Here is an 18,174-nt window from a genome sequence, read left to right as displayed (position 1 = left end):
CAGCGCAATCAAGGGATAAAACTGTTTAAACCGTTAATTAAAAATGAGTATTGCATCAACAAAAGAACTTGATGAGAGGATCGCTAGAAAATGTATTTTACATGAAAAAGTATAAACTAGACTATATTCATAATTTACAACTGTATTTTTTTAAGTTCACTCATTGAAATTACCTAATTATGGGCAAACGTTAGAGAAGGACCGTAGAGGTCTTGAGCCTTTTCTCATAAACTTTGATGTTGAGCCCTTTTAGCTCGCACTCGTAAGCTAGCACCACTATTAGGAAGATTAGTGGTTGCTCCTATATTTTTAAGAAAGTCAGGCGCTAACAACCCTGAGTTCTTATAAGTGGTGAACTCGCCAAGGGCGAAAAGCCACTCTAATAAAGATAAATAACCCTGAGTTGCTAGTCAAGTCAAGCAAATTTGATTCTTCTTTTGAGCTGCATTGAGTTTGATTTGCTTTTTTATAATTTTGATTTCAGGGGCCTTCCTTTGCCTAGTGGTTAGAGTCCGCGGCTACAAAGCAAAGCCATGCTGAAGGTGTCTGGGTTCGATTCCCGGTCGATCCAGGATCTTTTCTTAATGGAAATTTCCTTGACTTTAGGGCCGCGCTTCACCAACTCGCTTTTCGCGGCGCACCAGTTTGTTGCGAGCTCGCTTGAAGATGAACAAAAAAGCGATCCGACGAACGGCTGCTGCGCCGCGAAAACAGAGTTTGGGTAGCTATGGTATAGGGGTCTGCGAAATGATTGTAGGACTTTACAAGGGGGCAAAAAGGTTGGGAACCTCTGCTCTATGTGGCAATCAAAACATCCTCTTTTCACGATTACACACGGAATGGTTTTATTGATCTAATAGATGTCTCAGTTTGAACCGAAAAGTAAGCAACAAATAATGAAAACAGCTTATAATACCATGAGGCGGAAGATTGAACTTTAACCACGGTTGGCAACCATATCATCCGGGTTGAACATGCCCTGGGGAAAGGAAAGAAGAATTATATGCAACAGGAATTGGCTCTCGCATGAGTGAGGATATTCCTTACCTTGGCACGTCGCAGAATCGAGTCCTTGCTGGCGTCGTACGGGTGATCCTTGGAGGGAATCTCCAGCACGGCAGGCGTTGGCGAAGTGTGCGCATCGATCACGTGACGGATCATTTCCGCGTAGTTCTGGTTGATCAGGATGATGTCGATGTCGTCACGCTTGATGAAGCGCTTGAAGCAATCCTCGATCTCGCTGACGGCGGTATCTGGCGATTGGTATTAATTAGAATGTTAAAGCAAGAAGAGCAGTTTCGACAGTGATTAAGATCAATATCAAATTGAGTCCAGATCTTGCATTAGCGATCAACTTACTCTTATCGACGACCATGAAGTTGGGGTGACGGTTCTTGTTGATCTCGCCAATGCCTCCCAGCAGAAAACCTACGCAAGTGTCCTAAAATAAAGAATCCGTTTTGAGTCCATTACCATTCAACTTACATTAAGCACTAATTTTCAGTACTGCACAGATCAACAACACAAGAGAGCCCGAATCATTCCCAGCTTACCTCATCCCCAATCACGGAAATGAGCTTTCCCTTAACGGCAGACAGTAGAGCCATCGTGAATGTACGGTTTCCTGCAATTTAAATTAATAAAATATTAGATTTTCCAGCAAATTAGCCAAAATTTCATCCACAACTTACCTAAAGAGTGATTGCCTGGAACAAGGAAAATATGTCACCTGATCAAAAATTGATCAGATGGGAGCTGTCAAAGGCCTTGTTGGCGTTACATTCGTTAACTGGTTTGATTTTTTGTTTCCTCCGCTGCTGATGGATCTGGATTAGAAAACGTAACGCCTGATTAGCTTTGCAACGCGATGCGAGTTGTTTGTAAACAATCTGCCTGGAATCACATCGCGATTTTTAAAGCATTTTATTTTTTACATTATTAAAAAGTGATTTGTACGTTTAAGAGATAAGTGCTTAGATTCTTAGTCGTTATTAATACTGAGTTCAAAAATGAATCCAATGACGTAAGTAAATGCACCTTAGTTTGTAGATCGGTTAGCATGGAACTATGTTAGGGGATGAAGGGGTTCCGCAGTCAAGTCAAGCTTCGTATCAATATTTCAGTAAGGTAAAGCCCTTTTTGCAGTTTCCCATGATTAACTCTGGCGCTAACTTTTGTTTGTAAATATTGTCTAAAATTCGTTAATTAGGCTGATGTGCGCCACGCCGCTTATTCAAGTGCCCTCCTAAAATTTCAACTCTTTTTGATGAAAATTAAGACTGCACAAGCCCTTCAGAATGTATAAAATTAGGGTAACGGTCGTATTTTGGGCAAATTCTCAGCCCACATTTCAAGCCTTTTGGAGAATATTTTGGTAAATAAAGAAACGAAGAAAAAAATCAACTAACAATTTACACAGTACTTTATTAGATTTTAGTAATTCTTTAGTAAGTCGGGGAAAGATGAGCACCCCTTATGGAAATGTGATTTTTTTTTTTAATAATTCAAATACGCTGAGCAATGCTTGGACTACATGCTTTAGCTTTATTACATGTGTTCACACAGCTTATTTTACCGGAAATCGGCGAATTTCACCGTAATCTCAACAGCTGAACAGTTTGGTGAAATAAAACACCGTAACTCCGTCGGAATTTAACGGATTCCGATCAATTTTGACCGAATACTGTAAAAACTTACCGTACTCCGTTAATTTATTTTCCCGAACCGTTCAGCTGTTGAAGTTTCACAGGAATCTGTAAAATAATTTAATTGTGTTGGTTGGCTTGTATTCATAAAATTGAGCCGTTATACAGTCGTTTCTCATCGGTTTTTTTCCATTTCTAGTAAAATAAAATAGGTAATCTATTTATATCTAGAAATTGTGAAATGATTCAATAATTTTCTGCTCAAACAAAATTTTAAATGTAAAGCTTGCTGCAGAATATACAATGCGTATCAATGAGAAACCATTGTTAGTTAAAAATGTTAATTAAGTGAGTACCCTTTTTGCCCCGCAGCGTATATTTATGCCAACTAAAAAACACCTTTTTGTTAAGTCATTTTATTCAATGAAATTTTTGTTTTATTTTTTTTTATCTGCTATATATGTATGTGAAACTAAGATACTTTAAATACATTGTTTTTTTTTCAAGATCGATCAAGACTAATATCTGGAAAGAGCCAAAGTTTGTTTTTATTTATTTTTTACAAACCCGTATAACTCGAAAACGATAAGACCTACAAAAAAGTGTTGTATGGGGGACTGTCGTGAAATTTCCTGAAGTTTTAGAAAAAATATGAAAGAATAACAAATAAAAAATATTTCAATATATTCAGGAAATTTCACGAAAGTCCCCCATACAACACTTTTTTGTAGGTCTTACCGTTTTCGAGTTATAAGGGTTTATAAAAAAAAGTGAAAATACTGACCCTTTCCAAATGTTAGTCTAGATCGATTTTGAAAAAAAAAACAAAGTATTTAAAGTATCTTAGTTCCACATAGTCTTCACACCCAGAAAGTTTCATTGAATTCTGAAGGGGTGCTGCCAATCGCGTGTCGAGTTGGCGTGAAATCCGTCATATACAAGTCAATGAGTCAAACGGATGAGCATGAGTGCACATGATATTTTGGCTGTTAAGTTACGTGAGCAACAACACAAATATGAAAAATCTTAAGCACTAGATATGAGAATATGAGATTTTTACAATGTTGCGCGTAGTAATCTCTGGAGTCTCAAAAATTTACATCAAAATTCATTGCAATGCGCAAAAAGTACTTTAGATAAGGTTTGCGTAAAAAGAGACTTTAGAGACCTTTGTTCGCTCCTTGGTACTTTTCAAGAATTTTTAAAATATTGTGTACAAACATTCATTTCAGCTTCTTGGCTTGGTTCAGGTTAATATGAGACATAACCTGAACCAAGCCAAGAAGCTGAAATGAATGTTTGTACACAAAAGGTTTCCAAATCTGTTCTTGACTTTCTCAGGTAGAAATGATAGAGGGCCCTGGATGTTCGTAAAAAGTATCGTCCTATAACGTTGAAATCAACGCTACCGTTATAGGCAAATATTTTCAAAGCTAAACGATCACTCCGACACCTGGTGGCACGCACCGTGTGCAGCATACGAAGAAGCACACAATTTACACTTTTTCTCGGAATAGTTATTTTGTAGACGATCAGAGAGCATTGAAAAACATAATAAACTTTTTTTTCTTCGAAAATGTACAGATCCGATCAGTGTTCATGTATGATTAGTTGGATAAAATTGTAAAATTGGTGTTTGGCAACATAGGTTATAAACGGATTCTTTGTTAGTGGTTAAATTTTGTAATCCAAGTAGCAATCGGCTATTCTGGTCATTCCATCCATGCTGGGTGGCAATGCCTGTTGCATAGCAACCAACCCAACAAGGTCGTAGTAAGCTGCGACCCATATTCAAATTGTTCTTCCTCTTTCAATTTTGCACATCGTGCAGTATAGTCGCATTTAAATAAAGCTCCTTAATTGTTCTCGAAGTATCCGCGTTTTTCAATTCCGAGTTCCGGTAACGAAATCCCAATAGGTTATGGGCACCACACAGAAAGAGCTGGCGCACGGAATTCCGCAGTTCCGCGGGAATGGAAGCGAGTTCCAGAATTGGAGTTACCGGGTGAAGCTTTTCATCGAAGCAGCTGGCGTGTCAGTGGTTCTCACCGGGGAAGCCCCGGAAGTAGAAGCTGATCGAGCGAAGTTCGTGGAAATGGACCGGAAGGCGAAATCACTGTTGGTGAGTTTTATTTCCGACGAGTGCTTGGAAGTCGTTCGGGAAAAGGCAACCGCAAAAGAAATGTGGGAGAGTCTGGAGGCAACGTACGCGAAAAAGTCCGTAGCCAGCCAGACGTTGATAAGGAAGCAACTGGCACGGCTCCGGATGAAAGAAGGCAACGGTATGCGGAGTCATCTGGTGGAATTCGATGGGCTTGTACGAAAGCTCAAAACGGCCGGTGCAACCCTAGCGGAAGGGGATCTGGTGTCTCAACTTTTCCTGACGCTACCGGACTCGTACGACCCGTTGGTGACGGCGCTGGAAAACGTAAGCGAAGAGGATTTAACGCTCGATTTGGTGAAGCAACGGCTTTTGGCTGAGGAGTCAAAACGGTCGGATCGACAAGAAGATGCCAGCGAAGACAAGCCAGCCGCATTTTCCGGAAGCAGTCAACGCAAATTCGATGGTAAGTGCCACAAATGTGGCATGCGTGGTCACATGAAAAAAGATTGCAAGCAACGTGGTCAAGACGATGGGCATAGCAACGGTGCACGTGGTAACGCCCATAGCAACGGGCGTGGAAAACGCGAAGCCAACTGCGTTAAAAGAAGCGCGGTGAGCTTCATGGCGGACGCATCGTTATCAAAACGTGACCGGATGAACACTGTGGCGTTCAAATTGGACTCTGGCTGCAGCGATCATTTGGTGAGTCAAAAATCTTTTTTCTCGTCGTTCGAAACGCTAGTACGCCCAATAGAAATAAAAGTGGCAAAAGAAGGTCAGGAGATGGTTGCCAGGACGATCGGTAAGATTGATGCAACGAGCAACAAGGGGGTCCTGTTCAACATGAAGGATGTCCTCTTTGTCCCGGACCTGAGAGAAAATTTGATGTCGGTGAAAAAGCTGGCACGAGCTGGCATCGATGTAGTGTTCTCCGACAACAAGGCTTTGTTGAAGAAACGTGGCGAAATTTTAGCGACCGGCAAGTTGGTAGGTAGCCTATACGAAATAGTGCTGACGTTGGAAAACGTTTGCGCGAATGTCTGTGAGACGGATCCGGGCACGCTGTGGCATCGGCGGCTGGGTCATATCAGCCAACATGGAATGGACACCATGCTTAGAGAAGGTATGCTGCAAGGAATCAAGAAACTACCCACGGTCGGTTTTTGTGAAGCTTGCGTGCAAGGTAAACAGTGTCGTGAGCCGTTCAATGGAACTAGAAGTCATGCAAGTCGCCCCCTCGAGCGCATTCACTCCGACGTGTGTGGCCCAATCGACCCGACAGCCTGGGACGGGTCAAAGTACATCGTTTCCTTCATCGACGACTACACACATTTTGCGATGATCTACCTGCTCAAGAAGAAATCCAACGTCTTTGAAAAATTTCGTGAGTATGAAGCCACAGTTTCCGCCGCATTTGGGTTGCAGATTTCGAAAATCACCGTTGACCAAGGGAGAGAATACTGTTCTAACGCCCAGAAACAGTATTACAAGCGAAAAGGCATCCAAATTGAAAGCACCGTTGCGTATACACCTCAACAAAACGGGGTTGCTGAGAGGTTCAACCGAACTCTCGTAGAAAGAATTCGTGCTGTTCTGATTGATTCTGGTGTACCGAAATATCTTTGGTCCGAAGCAGCGTTGGCGTGCGTGTACTTGTTGAACCGAAGCCCCACGGTTGCCCTACCGGTCGGTGTTTCTCCGGCTGAAAGATGGTTTGGTTCGAAGCCAAGTTTGGACAAGTTACGAGTATTTGGGTGTCGGTGTTTTGCATGGATTCCAAATCAGCAGCGCAAAAAGTTGGATCCAAAGAGCCGTGAGATGATTATGATCGGCTACGCACCCAACGGATATCGTCTTTGGGACATGCAAGCGCGAAAGGTGAAAATTGCTCGTGACGTAAAATTCGACGAAGATACTTTTCCGTATGCTCAGCTGAAGCCTGTCGACGATGTTCCACTGGTGGTGAATTTCCCTTTCGAGCAAGAGGGGGAAAGCTCTGCAGATGAAGATCTTGGCATTGTGCCTAACGATGCTGAAAGCGATTCTGATGGTGATGAGGCTGCTGGTGGCACTATTGAGGATGACGACATTTCAACGGACTACGAGGATTCAGCAGACGCGCTCCCTTCGCAAATTGAAAGACACGAAACTCCGAGTGAGCCGGTGTCGAGGCGTAGCGAACGGGAGCGCAGGCTTCCTGGTAAGTTGTTCGATTACTTTGTAAACTATAGAGCAACTTCTGGCGAATCGATTTCCACAGATGTACCCATGCGTTATGACGACATCATGCAACGTGACGACCGACAACAATGGCTTGGTGCCGTTAAGGACGAGCTACATTCGATGGCTGCAAACAACGTGTGGCGTTTCGTCAAGTGCCCGGATGGCGTCAAACCCCTTAAGGCCAAATGGGTGTTCCGAGTCAAGGACGATGTGAATGGAAAGCCAGTGCGGTACAAGGCGCGACTTGTCGCCAAAGGTTTTCTTCAAAAGGCTGGGTTGGATTATGAAGAGACGTTTGCCCCCGTGGCGAAGCTGGCCACAATTCGAACGATACTGGCAGCGGGCGTTCACCAAGGTTTTTCCTTTCACCACATGGACGTCAAGACAGCCTTCCTGTACGGTGAGTTGAAGGAAAACATCTACATGGCGGTCCCGGATGGAGTCAAAGCACCGTCGAACACAGTATGCCAACTTCTCAAGTCTCTCTATGGCTTGAAACAATCGCCAAGATGCTGGAATGAGAAATTCAATGAACAATTATTGAAATTGGGTTTCACACGCTCCCGGCATGATTACTGCCTCTATACTAGGATTCAGGATGGTAACGAAATCTATATCGTTCTGTATGTGGATGACCTGCTGATATGTGGAAGGAACCCAATGACCATCTTGAAGCTGAAAAGCCAATTAACCACGATGTTTGCGATGACCGATTGCGGGGAAGTCAGCCATTTCCTTGGCATGCGTTTGGACTACGATGTTAGGCGTGGAAGTTTACGTTTAACGCAAGAAGCTAACGTAGACAAACTTTTGGCGCGCTTCGATATGGTGGACTGTAATCCAGTGAAGACTCCAATGGAAAAAGGAATCCAATTAACTCGAACCGGGGAACCAACGGATCGTCCGTACAGAGAACTTCTGGGGTCGTTGATGTACGTGATGTTGTGCACCAGGCCGGACATCTGCTATTCCGTTGGATTCTTAGGACGATTTCAACAGAAGCCAACCACACAACATTGGCAGAGCTTGAAAAGGGTGGTCCGGTTCATCAAAGGAACCAAAACTAAATGTTTGGAGTACAAGCGAACCGAATCTGCCGAGCCATTGGTAGGTTACGTCGATGCGGACTGGGCTTCGGACGTCGAAGATCGTAAGTCGGTGAGTGGATTCATTTTCCTCGTTTTCGGTAATCTCGTCAGCTGGTCAAGTAAGAAGCAAACTACGGTGGCTACTTCATCCAGCGAGGCTGAGTATATCGCCCTCAGCTCCGCGGTTTCCGAAGCAGTTTGGCTATCTGGTATCCTGGATGATCTGAAGTTGAAAAGCTCCAACATTCCAGTTACAATCTACGAGGACAACCAAGGTTGTATTGGAATGGCAAAGAACTGCGAATCAAAAAGGTCGAAGCATATAGATGTAAGGCATCATTTTGTTCGCGATCATATTTCCAACGGCAGTGTGAAGATTGAATATGTACGAACCGAAGATCAACTAGCTGACCTTTTTACTAAGCCGATGGATGCCAGTCGATTGGGACAACTTGGACGTCGTCTCGGAATAGCGGATTGAGAGGGGGTGTAATCCAAGTAGCAATCGGCTATTCTGGTCATTCCATCCATGCTGGGTGGCAATGCCTGTTGCATAGCAACCAACCCAACAAGGTCGTAGTAAGCTGCGACCCATATTCAAATTGTTCTTCCTCTTTCAATTTTGCACATCGTGCAGTATAGTCGCATTTAAATAAAGCTCCTTAATTGTTCTCGAAGTATCCGCGTTTTTCAATTCCGAGTTCCGGTAACGAAATCCCAATAAATTTGTTGTGAAATCACGCGTATCACAAAAATAATGGTTCGAAATGATTATGCCGATGGAAAATAGTTCAATAATCGACTGAATATGACCTAATTTTTGGATTGAAAAATTGAATGTTGAACGTAAACAAACATTTCCAGTGACATTTCTCTTGTTCTTCCCCAGCGACCTCTATGATGGAGGCGCATTATATTTGCCTATCAATATACTGGATGCTGCACTCAAAAAAATCTACACGTCGAGGCTACGTGAAAACATACGTAGTTTTTTTTCCATTTCACTTCCAGCACTTTTCACGTAGCAGCTACGTGAATCATAGGTGGCACTGAATGAACTCACGAGCTAATGAACGGAGGGACGAATGACCTTCGGGTTAAAGTCCCTCACAAACAACAACAACAAGAGCTAATGAACTTTTTTCGATCCACCGGAGTTTCACGTAGCAGTTATCAGGGATGTGCGTACCTTTTACGGAGCATTTCGTTGGATTCTAAACATTTTTTCCAGTAGGTTTCACGAGAATTTTAGATAGGAAAGACATATATTTCAGGTTCTTTTTCACTGTTCTAATATGTTTTTATTTTAATTGTAGGAAAGAAATTAAAATGAAACTAACAAGCAATTACATTTAAACATTTATTCAGCCACAAATAGAAACCACTTTAGCTCCACCTTGAGAAAACCAACGGATTCCGTCTGCCATCGTGGTATCAATCCGGTTGCAACCCATTTGGAGACCACCAGATCCGTTTCCGGTACATGCACTCAAAATAATCCAAACGTCATTGTTACGTGAAAACATACGTGGTTTTTTTCCATCGCACTTTTCACGTAGCTCTTACGTTAATCATAGGTAGCCCAGAATGAACGCATGAACTTTTGAACTTCGTCCATTCCACCGGCGCTACAAGTAAGAGCTACGTGGATTTTCCTGTAACCTTTACGAAGCGTTTCAATAGGACCTAGATGGTTTTGCATTAAATTAACTAGAATATAGACCAACCTTATCTCTAATAGGCTTTGGAAGAAAACTAATTCCCAATTGGAAAATGTAAACAAATCTAAAAGATTGTGATATTTTTATATTCAATCTGAGCATTGTGAATCTTGTTTCCAAATTGTTGTGAGTGTGTTCTGTTTGTTGCAGCCTTCGCGTGCTGTAATTGATAGAGGTTATAAATCAGGTGTAAAATATGAAGTAATGCAGGGATTCTTCGTTATTCAAAGCATATTTACCTTAAAATCAATCTAACACAGGGTTTAAAGTTCAGCAGCTTCTGATGTTCTGCAAAAATCATGCGGGCGCCATCTTAGGATTTGCGCTCAACACCGAGTGTACGTTCAATATGCAGATGTCAAAATGAACTTAGGTACCTACGTGAATTTCACGTAAGTGCGATAGGTAACCTCAGTAACAATTACCGATTCACTGTTTGATGGTTATGAATGGCTTAGTGATCTTTATCTTAGTCAGGTGAAGTGAAGGCAAAATGAACTTGGAATGATCTATGTGATTTTTCACGTAGCAATGACGTTTGGATTTTTTTGAGTGTGGGGTTGCAAAATAATAGATCTTTGCGTGTCGACGATTCTGCCTTTGGTCTGAAACGGGATACTTTCCAGTTGATTCGCTTTTTGATGTTGTTAAAAAGTACTACATTCTCCACTCAGCTCTATTAGAAGAAATAAAAAATAAATCAATAAAGAATTAAAGTTTATATTAAACAAAGTTTACTTACCATCATCTTTTAAATATGTATGCGGTTTTGAAGGTCTTGAAGTCAAACTTGCAATTTTTTTCAACCTCTGGCCATTTTTAAACTCACCATAACACAGAATAAACTAGAAGTTAAACTGTCAAAATTTCAGTTCATTCATCCGTACGTTCTTCTCACGTAAGGGTGATGTTACCAACAGTAAATGTTATTAAGGCTCGCATACTCTGAGATAACGCCCTAAAAGCCATTGGTAGCCACCTATGTAGCTTGTTGTTTCTGAGCAAAAGAAGGAATAAGCATCCAAACCAACATCACGGGCAGGTAGATAATGATCCTTTCTTCCCCATAGCGTTGTTAAATAGCAATAAAATCCATTCAAATGCTCAGAAACAACGAGCTACACACATGGTTACCAATGGCTTTTAGGGCGAGATCAGAAGTTATGCGAGAAGGGTTCATTTCATACATATCTACGTCTAGTTACCGTCGTCAGGTAAAATTGAAAAAATTTCATTATTTTGGAATCTACGTGATTTTTCACGTAGTCTTGACGTGTGAATTATTTTGAGTGTGTATCTTCTTCTCTTCTTCTCGGCATTTACGTCCTCACTGGGACAGAGCCTGCTTCTCAGCTTAGTGTTCTTATGAGCACTTCCACAGTTATTAACTGAGAGCTTTCATTGCCAAAGTTACCATTTTCGCATTCGTATATCGTGTGGCAGAGGTACGATGATACTCTATGCCCAGGGAAGTCAAGGAAATTTCCTTTACGAAAAGATCCTGACCGAGCGGGATTCGAACCCAGACACCTTCAACATGGCTTTGCTTTGTAGCCGCGGACTCTAACCACTCGGCTAAGGAAGGTCGTGGAAGGAGTGTGGATACACATTACCAATTTAGGACCTTTCCAAACCCGATTTTCGTTGCCTGTATACATTTCAGTTTGTTAAAAGCTCAACTTATTCTGCTATGGAAAATTGCCACAATGATTTCGGAGGCCCCAAGAACCCGGTGCGGACCCCACCCATCGCATCCCCTAACTACGCTACTGTTTCCATCCCTATTTTGCCGACAGTTTTTTCACTCACTTTTGTCTACTGTTAGACGAAGCATTCACTCATGGATGTGTGAAAACCCTGGTCCACCAGTAGGTACACAAAAATGAGTGAAAAACTGCGGATTAAAAGGAATTGAAATATAAAGGTGTATAACTTTACCATAACTTGGGCACGGACCTGGAGTAGTTGTTAGAACACACACCTCTCACGCCGAGGAATGCCATCACCGAGATAATCACTTATGATTTGTTATAGTAACGACATATTTGTAAAGCCGTTGGTTCCGAGATGAACTAACCCAGTGTTGAAAATATCATTAATAAAGCCAAAAAACTCTTGCACAAAACTGTGTAGCTTGACACATGTTCTGTATAGAATGTATTGAAGTGTGATATGCATTAGCGACAATTAACAATGACGGAGCTTCCTCGAACGGCTCATAATATATAATATCGTTCTGGTCCATATGTCTTGCGCCTCAGCTTTCACACCTTGACTGTGGATTTTTATGCGTAAATCCAAAAAGAATCACATAAACGTTTTTGGGGAGGTAATAGGATGGTATCACCGAACTAACATTTCTAGAAGTTGTTACGTTTCTACAGGTTTAATTGAGATTTTTCAGTTTTGTAACTTAATCATAATACACTATGTTGCATAATGTATATAGAAAATCCCTTCATAGAACATGAGGCAGTTATGCGAAGAGAATCAGTATATTTCAAATATGATCGTCCGTTTCCTCATCACACAACCAGCAATATGAAAAACGTGCTCAAATTGAGCGAACAGGACCTCAAATATGGCGGCACAAACTCCTGGCACGATCAGTACAAGGACAGCGCGTGGATATTCGTCGGGGGCCTCCCGTCCGAGCTGACCGAGGGCGACCTGTTGGCGGTCTTTTCCCAGTATGGCGAAATCGTCAACATCAACCTGGTGCGGGACAAGAAAACCGGCAAATCGAAAGGATTCTCCTTCATCTGCTTCGAGGACCAACGCTCGACGGTCCTAACGGTGGACAACATGAACGGCATCAAACTGCTGGGGAGGACGCTGCGGGTGGATCACGTGTCCGACTACAAACCACCCAAGGATGACAAAGCGGATGAGGAAACGAAACGACTCTACATGGAAGGGTGTGCACCCAAGTACAACTAGATGAATAATAGATTAATTGATTTAACGAACCTGATGGAATTATGTAGCGGAAATGTATCACAGCCTGTATTAAAATGTTTGCTTTTCTCACGCAATAATAACGCCAAATTGATCAATTTGGCAAATCAAACATACAGTGATTTAAATTCATATTCGCACAGGGCACCTTTTTCATACAAAGTTTGTAAAAAACTAGCAAATAATACATGGAATTCAATAGATACGCACGCTATATGTAGAGTATTAAACATTTATATTTATTGTCTACTAGTGGTCCCGGCAAACTTCGTCTTGTCATCAAGTAGGCTGTTGGAAAACGTCAAGAAATCCCTTGAACAAAACGATACTTTAGTCTTCTCCCGTTTTCCCTATTATTTCAGAGACTTTTCTGAACTTTTTCCTCGCACGAACACGTCGCATCCCTTGTTAAGGGCAACAGTGAAAAATTTGCGACGATCCGTTGACCCGTTCTCGAGCCATATCGTGACATACAAACACCACTCCATTTTTATTTATATAGATAGATATGAGTTGTATGTTTGAACCTTGATAGATGTACGAATATGGAATTGAATTAATTGTAAGCACAAATTTAATACTTTTCCATATTCAAAAAAATGAAAGTAGGTACCTATATGGAAACCACAAGGTAAATCTCGGAATCCAAAGATGGCCGGGACAGTGGCCGGCTTGTCTACCTACTCACGTTTGCAAAGGCACTAGACTGGAGAAAATTTCTTTTTTTTTCTTTTTTATTTAATAGTTGGCAAACGTTTCTGAGCTTCTCATTTTAAGGTTTCTGCTAGTGCACAAAACCAAAATAAAAAGTGCACTGTTATGGGATGCTATCTTCGCGAGATTTGTGTCTTTGAAGTTTTAGTGCAATCTTAGAAGTTGCCAATCTGTTTCACCGTAAATCATTGACGAACAATAAATTACACCTTTTTATCATTGAAGTATTTTAAATTTGATTCAACATTTGCTAATATTCTAACAACTTGTTATCAAAATAATGCTCTGTACCAATATGAAATTGAGTGCCTGTATGGAGTCAATTTATGCACATTTCCGGTGATGGTTTTCTCGCAAGCATATAAGAGCCAGATTGGCAAGCCGGATGCGAAATTAGCCATGGGTCTTCTATTTCGGATGTCCAACTTTGTTCGTGCACGAACTCCGAACTATCGTGGCACTTTTGCCGTGTTCAGAGTGTTCATGCTGATATGTGGTGTGAATTTCTTCGACGAAGACTTCATGGTTGGACCAGTGAATATGTTCCGATTTGTGGGTCCTATGTTGACCGGTTACTACTCGTTGGTAGCATGTTTGATTCATCTGATTCGATATCTTGGAGACACTGATGTTACTATTCTGAGTTTGGCTGCGTTTTTTGCTGCATTCGAAGTCTTGATCAAGGTCGGAGGTATGGCATTGAAGCGAAAACTTGGAGCTAGGTTGATGAACACCATTTTGGAAGATCGTAGTTACGAGGATGGCGAGGTTGAACGATTCACATTCCTCAAGTATCACACCCTAGCGAGGTAAGTTATCAAGTAGATCAGTCTTAAATATTTTAAGTCTTGATACCAATTGCGGATTTAGGAAGTTAATGTACATTACGATCATTTCGTACCCGTTCACGGCACTGATGTTGCTGTCCTATCCGGTGCTTGTCGGAAAGCTGGACGAATACGTACTTCCGGTGGGCTACTCGATTCCGTTTATAAACTACAAGCAGCATCCTTGGTACACAATAAACTATCTGATAACCATCGTCCAAATGGCTTGGTGTACATTGGCTTTTATTGGTTGCGACGGTCCGTTCTATTTATACGTGTGTTACTCGTCATGTAAACTGGAGATTTTGAAGAGCTACACCGAGAAGATCGGCGAAACCAACGACATTGAGGAGCAAAGGACATTGATGAGGAAGATTATTGAAATACATACACAAGTTTTAGAGTACCGAATTCATACTTTTTCGTACAAAGTCCTTAACATTCAATTATTCTATTTTTTAGATTTCTAAGAGATTGCTCTAACTTTTACAACGAGATCTACTTGACCCAAGTTCTATTCTCCATAGCTCACATCTGCGTTTCGCTGTTCCATGTTCAGCTGGTAAGTTTCCCTCAGAGACACTCATTCTTCTGTTTGAAGAACTCATCCATTAACGTCTATCCACAAGAAATGGAAAAACAGCTCTTACGGTATGCTCGCAACCAACGTGGCCAAGATGTGGATCTTTTGCTACTGTGGCGAACTAGTCGTCACCAAATCCAACGAACTCTCTGAGGCGATGTACACCAATCGGTGGTATCAGTTGTGGTCCAAGAAGGATCTTAAGGTGATTCAATTTATGCTGGCCAATGCACACCGCAATGTGGGCTTTTCATTCGGAGGATTTGGATTTCTGTCATACGACGCGTTTGCTGAGGTGGGTTAGGTAAGGTCATTGAATAGTGAATGGAGCTTGATGAAGTCTTTTTTCCAGATCATGAAAACCGCCTATAGCTGCAACGCATTCTTGCATAACATGATGAATTGAGGGTCTTATCTGAATAACCTTGCCAATAGCATGCTCACGATGTTTTTGCTTATTTAGAATGCATGTAGAATTACCTTTTAGGTCCTCAACTCTCTAATAGTATCCTGGGGTCGATTTGACCACATACGTCCAAAAATGCTCACTGTTCACTGAACATGCTCGGCAAGGCGACCAAACCGAGGTCACGAAGGGATCTTTTAGGGTTAATGGCTTAGAACCAAAATATCGAAAGACTAAACATCGAAAGGACATTTTGGGGTCTACCCCGTATGGCATAATGCCATTTGGCATAATGCCGTTTGGCATACAGTCGTTTGGCATAAAGTCGTTTGGCATAATAGTCGTTTGGCATAACAGTTGTTTGGCATAATAGTCGTTTGGCATAATGGTCATTTGGCATAATTTGAAAAAGGAAGATACTGTAATGGTACAGTAATATGCGGGGCCATAAGATGCGTCATAAAATACTATGTTCCTTTTTTTCAAATTACATGGAATAACTTAGGCGTCGGATACATTTTTGTTAAAAATGCTCTATAATATCCCGGACATAATGACCCCGGAAGTCATGTGTGATGTAATTTCAAAAGAGCTTCATTGGATATTGGTTTCCTTGAAAAATGAAGATTAGAAGTATGTCCAATCAATAATTGACAACGGAACATACGATCTTGAACTGTTTATCCACACCCCTTTGCTTAATGGAAGGAATTTGATCAAATTCAAAATTTTTCACAATTATGCCAAAGAGCTATTATGCCAAATGGCGATTATGCCAAACGACCGTTATGCCAAATGGCATTATGCCAAAAAGCTATTATGCCAAACGGCATTATGCCAAACGGGGTAGACCCGACTTTTTGATACACAGTTAATGCACATACGAAGTATTGGCACTTTCATTATAACATGACATTGTTCTATTGTTCCCATAGACAAAATCAAGAATTAATTGGTGACTTACCCCACCGCACCGCATAGCTGTTCATTCCTTCTTGTCATCCATTTGACGTTTGTGTGTTTTTTTTTTTGTATACGTTTCTCTGCGTGTACCTTTTTGATGTACTAGCCGTGATACGAGAAATTCTAGGGGTTTAGTGTCATGCGAGAGGATAAGCACCGGAACAATCGGCAAAGACCACAGCGACGAAAATGGAATAGCGATTGAAAACTCAGTAGGGTCGATGTAGCAATAGCCGCATAGCTAAGAACAAAAATTCGTATAAAATCGAAAAATAACGCTATCGTTATTATTTTTTCATCATCTAAGCTTTTTATCTTGGTTTTGTGGGAAAAATACCGTAAAGTACCCATATTTCGCACGCGCTCCTAACTTCGCTCACTGACATTTTAAACATGTTTTGCATAAGAATTTTTTGCTGGCTAATATAATATGTTGAACAATTCTACTTCAGTTATGGATACATAACATGCAATTATATAATCAAATATGTACCAACAAATATAGTATGAAAACTACGAAAACTCAAGCGTTTGCATTTATTATCGCGTGGGCCACTATAGGAATACATGTGCCTATAGTAGCACTATTTCTAATTTCTGTTCCTATAGTAGCACTAGCATCACGGCGTTGCTAATCAGAACCATGTTTTTACAAATCTTTCATATTTTTCCTTCAAAGTATGGATCAAAAGCTTTCGTTTGATGTAAAAAAGTTGGTAATTTAAATTTAAAAAAAAAAGTTTCTCTCAGTAGTGCTACTATAGGAACAATAGGTTTACTATAGGCGCAAGGGAGCTCAAATTTTAAGCAAAACTAATTATTTCGATCATTTTTTGAACAAAATCAAGCTGTGTATCAATGGTACTTAGATAAATAGCTCCTGACCTTCATGTCAAAAAATGTTTTGAAAAGGTTTGTAGCAAAAAGGCCGTAAAAAGCCACACTAGTGCGACTATAGGGGACTGTCCACTAAGGAAACACCGACCCTATGTAGGAAATTTTTCAACTTCATCAGAAGTACACGCATATTCTTCGATGTACTGAAGGTGCGCGGTATCGGAATAGTAGCGCGGGAGTAGGTGTGTCGAACATCTAACAATGAGCAGGAGCAGGGCACAGCTTTTATAGACATTTCTCAAAAAATATTTCTAAGACTTAACTATAATTATTATTGTGATCCTTAAAGCTTATATTAGATAGATATGAACTAGAACTCCTTGGAAATAAAAATCTTAGCCGCTGTTATGTAAGCAATTCGGATGAGCTTATAGTACGCTGACAAATACACCAGTGTATCAAATTGAGTTGGAATTATATCGAAGCAAATCTTGGTCATTTTGTAGAACAACAATAAATGATTACGAAATTCTGTCAGTACTGTGTCGAGAACCCAGCTATGTTTGTTGCCTTAATTTAGATGGTTACATCATATTGCCAGAAGCAACAAAGCGACAAAAGTTGTGTAAGATTTGGCCAACTTTTAAGTTCGGTGGCATGCATGGACGGCGCACAACAACATGAACAGGTAGTGATCGCAGGGCAATGAAAGCTCAGCTCAATCGTGAAATGTTAAGCGATTTCACAAACCAGAAGCTGAATTGAAAGGCTCATGACAGGAAAGAACTCAACGCGCAAGTGGCTTTGGCGATCAACTTCTTAAGACGAGCACTTTCCAGCTTGAAAGTAAAAATAGAATGAAGCCAAATCTGGCGAAGGTAGCGGTGATTTTTCGTCGCTGAATGAAATCGCGTTGATTTGGGAGAGCAGCTGCAAATCTATCGCGTCAAATCCGGGAGCCCATCAGCGCGAACTTCATTGCTGGTCCTTTGCGTGGACGGCGACGGTTGTGCCGCTCGATCCGATAAACCAAAATGGCCGCGCTAGCCTCCCGCTTGGCAATGACAGCGGAGCACTAACTAGTAGTGACGGATTTCTTGCCGAA

General features: G+C 41.3%; 3 protein-coding genes across 3 annotated transcripts; 2 read left to right on the top strand and 1 right to left on the bottom strand.

The window, feature by feature from the left end:
- Nucleotides 1–819: 819 nt before the first annotated feature.
- Nucleotides 820–1,821, bottom strand: LOC5574816 (V-type proton ATPase subunit F). The gene is made up of 5 exons (XM_001655326.2): nt 1,692–1,821; nt 1,554–1,624; nt 1,360–1,441; nt 1,048–1,253; nt 820–979 (listed from the first exon to the last, which is right to left on the bottom strand). The coding sequence occupies exons 2-5, from the start codon at nt 1,605–1,607 to the stop codon at nt 938–940; spliced, it is 384 nt and encodes a 127-aa protein (XP_001655376.1). The 5' UTR covers nt 1,608–1,624; nt 1,692–1,821; the 3' UTR covers nt 820–937.
- Nucleotides 1,822–1,869: 48 nt separating this feature from the next.
- LOC5574817 (RNA-binding motif protein, X-linked 2) lies at nt 1,870–12,750 on the top strand. The gene is made up of 2 exons (XM_021855871.1): nt 1,870–2,023; nt 12,319–12,750. Exons 1-2 carry the CDS (start codon nt 2,010–2,012, stop codon nt 12,719–12,721), a joined length of 417 nt encoding a protein of 138 aa, XP_021711563.1. The 5' UTR covers nt 1,870–2,009; the 3' UTR covers nt 12,722–12,750.
- A 983-nt stretch (nt 12,751–13,733) lies between these two features.
- On the top strand, nt 13,734–15,816 carry LOC5574818 (odorant receptor 94b). Its single transcript, XM_021855870.1, has 5 exons — nt 13,734–14,262; nt 14,324–14,683; nt 14,743–14,842; nt 14,910–15,158; nt 15,216–15,816. The coding sequence occupies exons 1-5, from the start codon at nt 13,796–13,798 to the stop codon at nt 15,267–15,269; spliced, it is 1,230 nt and encodes a 409-aa protein (XP_021711562.1). The 5' UTR covers nt 13,734–13,795; the 3' UTR covers nt 15,270–15,816.
- The last annotated feature ends 2,358 nt before the right edge of the window (nt 15,817–18,174 follow it).

This window comes from Aedes aegypti, chromosome 3, assembly GCF_002204515.2.
Source record: "Aedes aegypti strain LVP_AGWG chromosome 3, AaegL5.0 Primary Assembly, whole genome shotgun sequence".
NCBI classification, from domain to species: Eukaryota; Metazoa; Arthropoda; class Insecta; order Diptera; family Culicidae; genus Aedes; species Aedes aegypti.
This window is presented reverse-complemented; position numbering and strand designations above follow the sequence as displayed.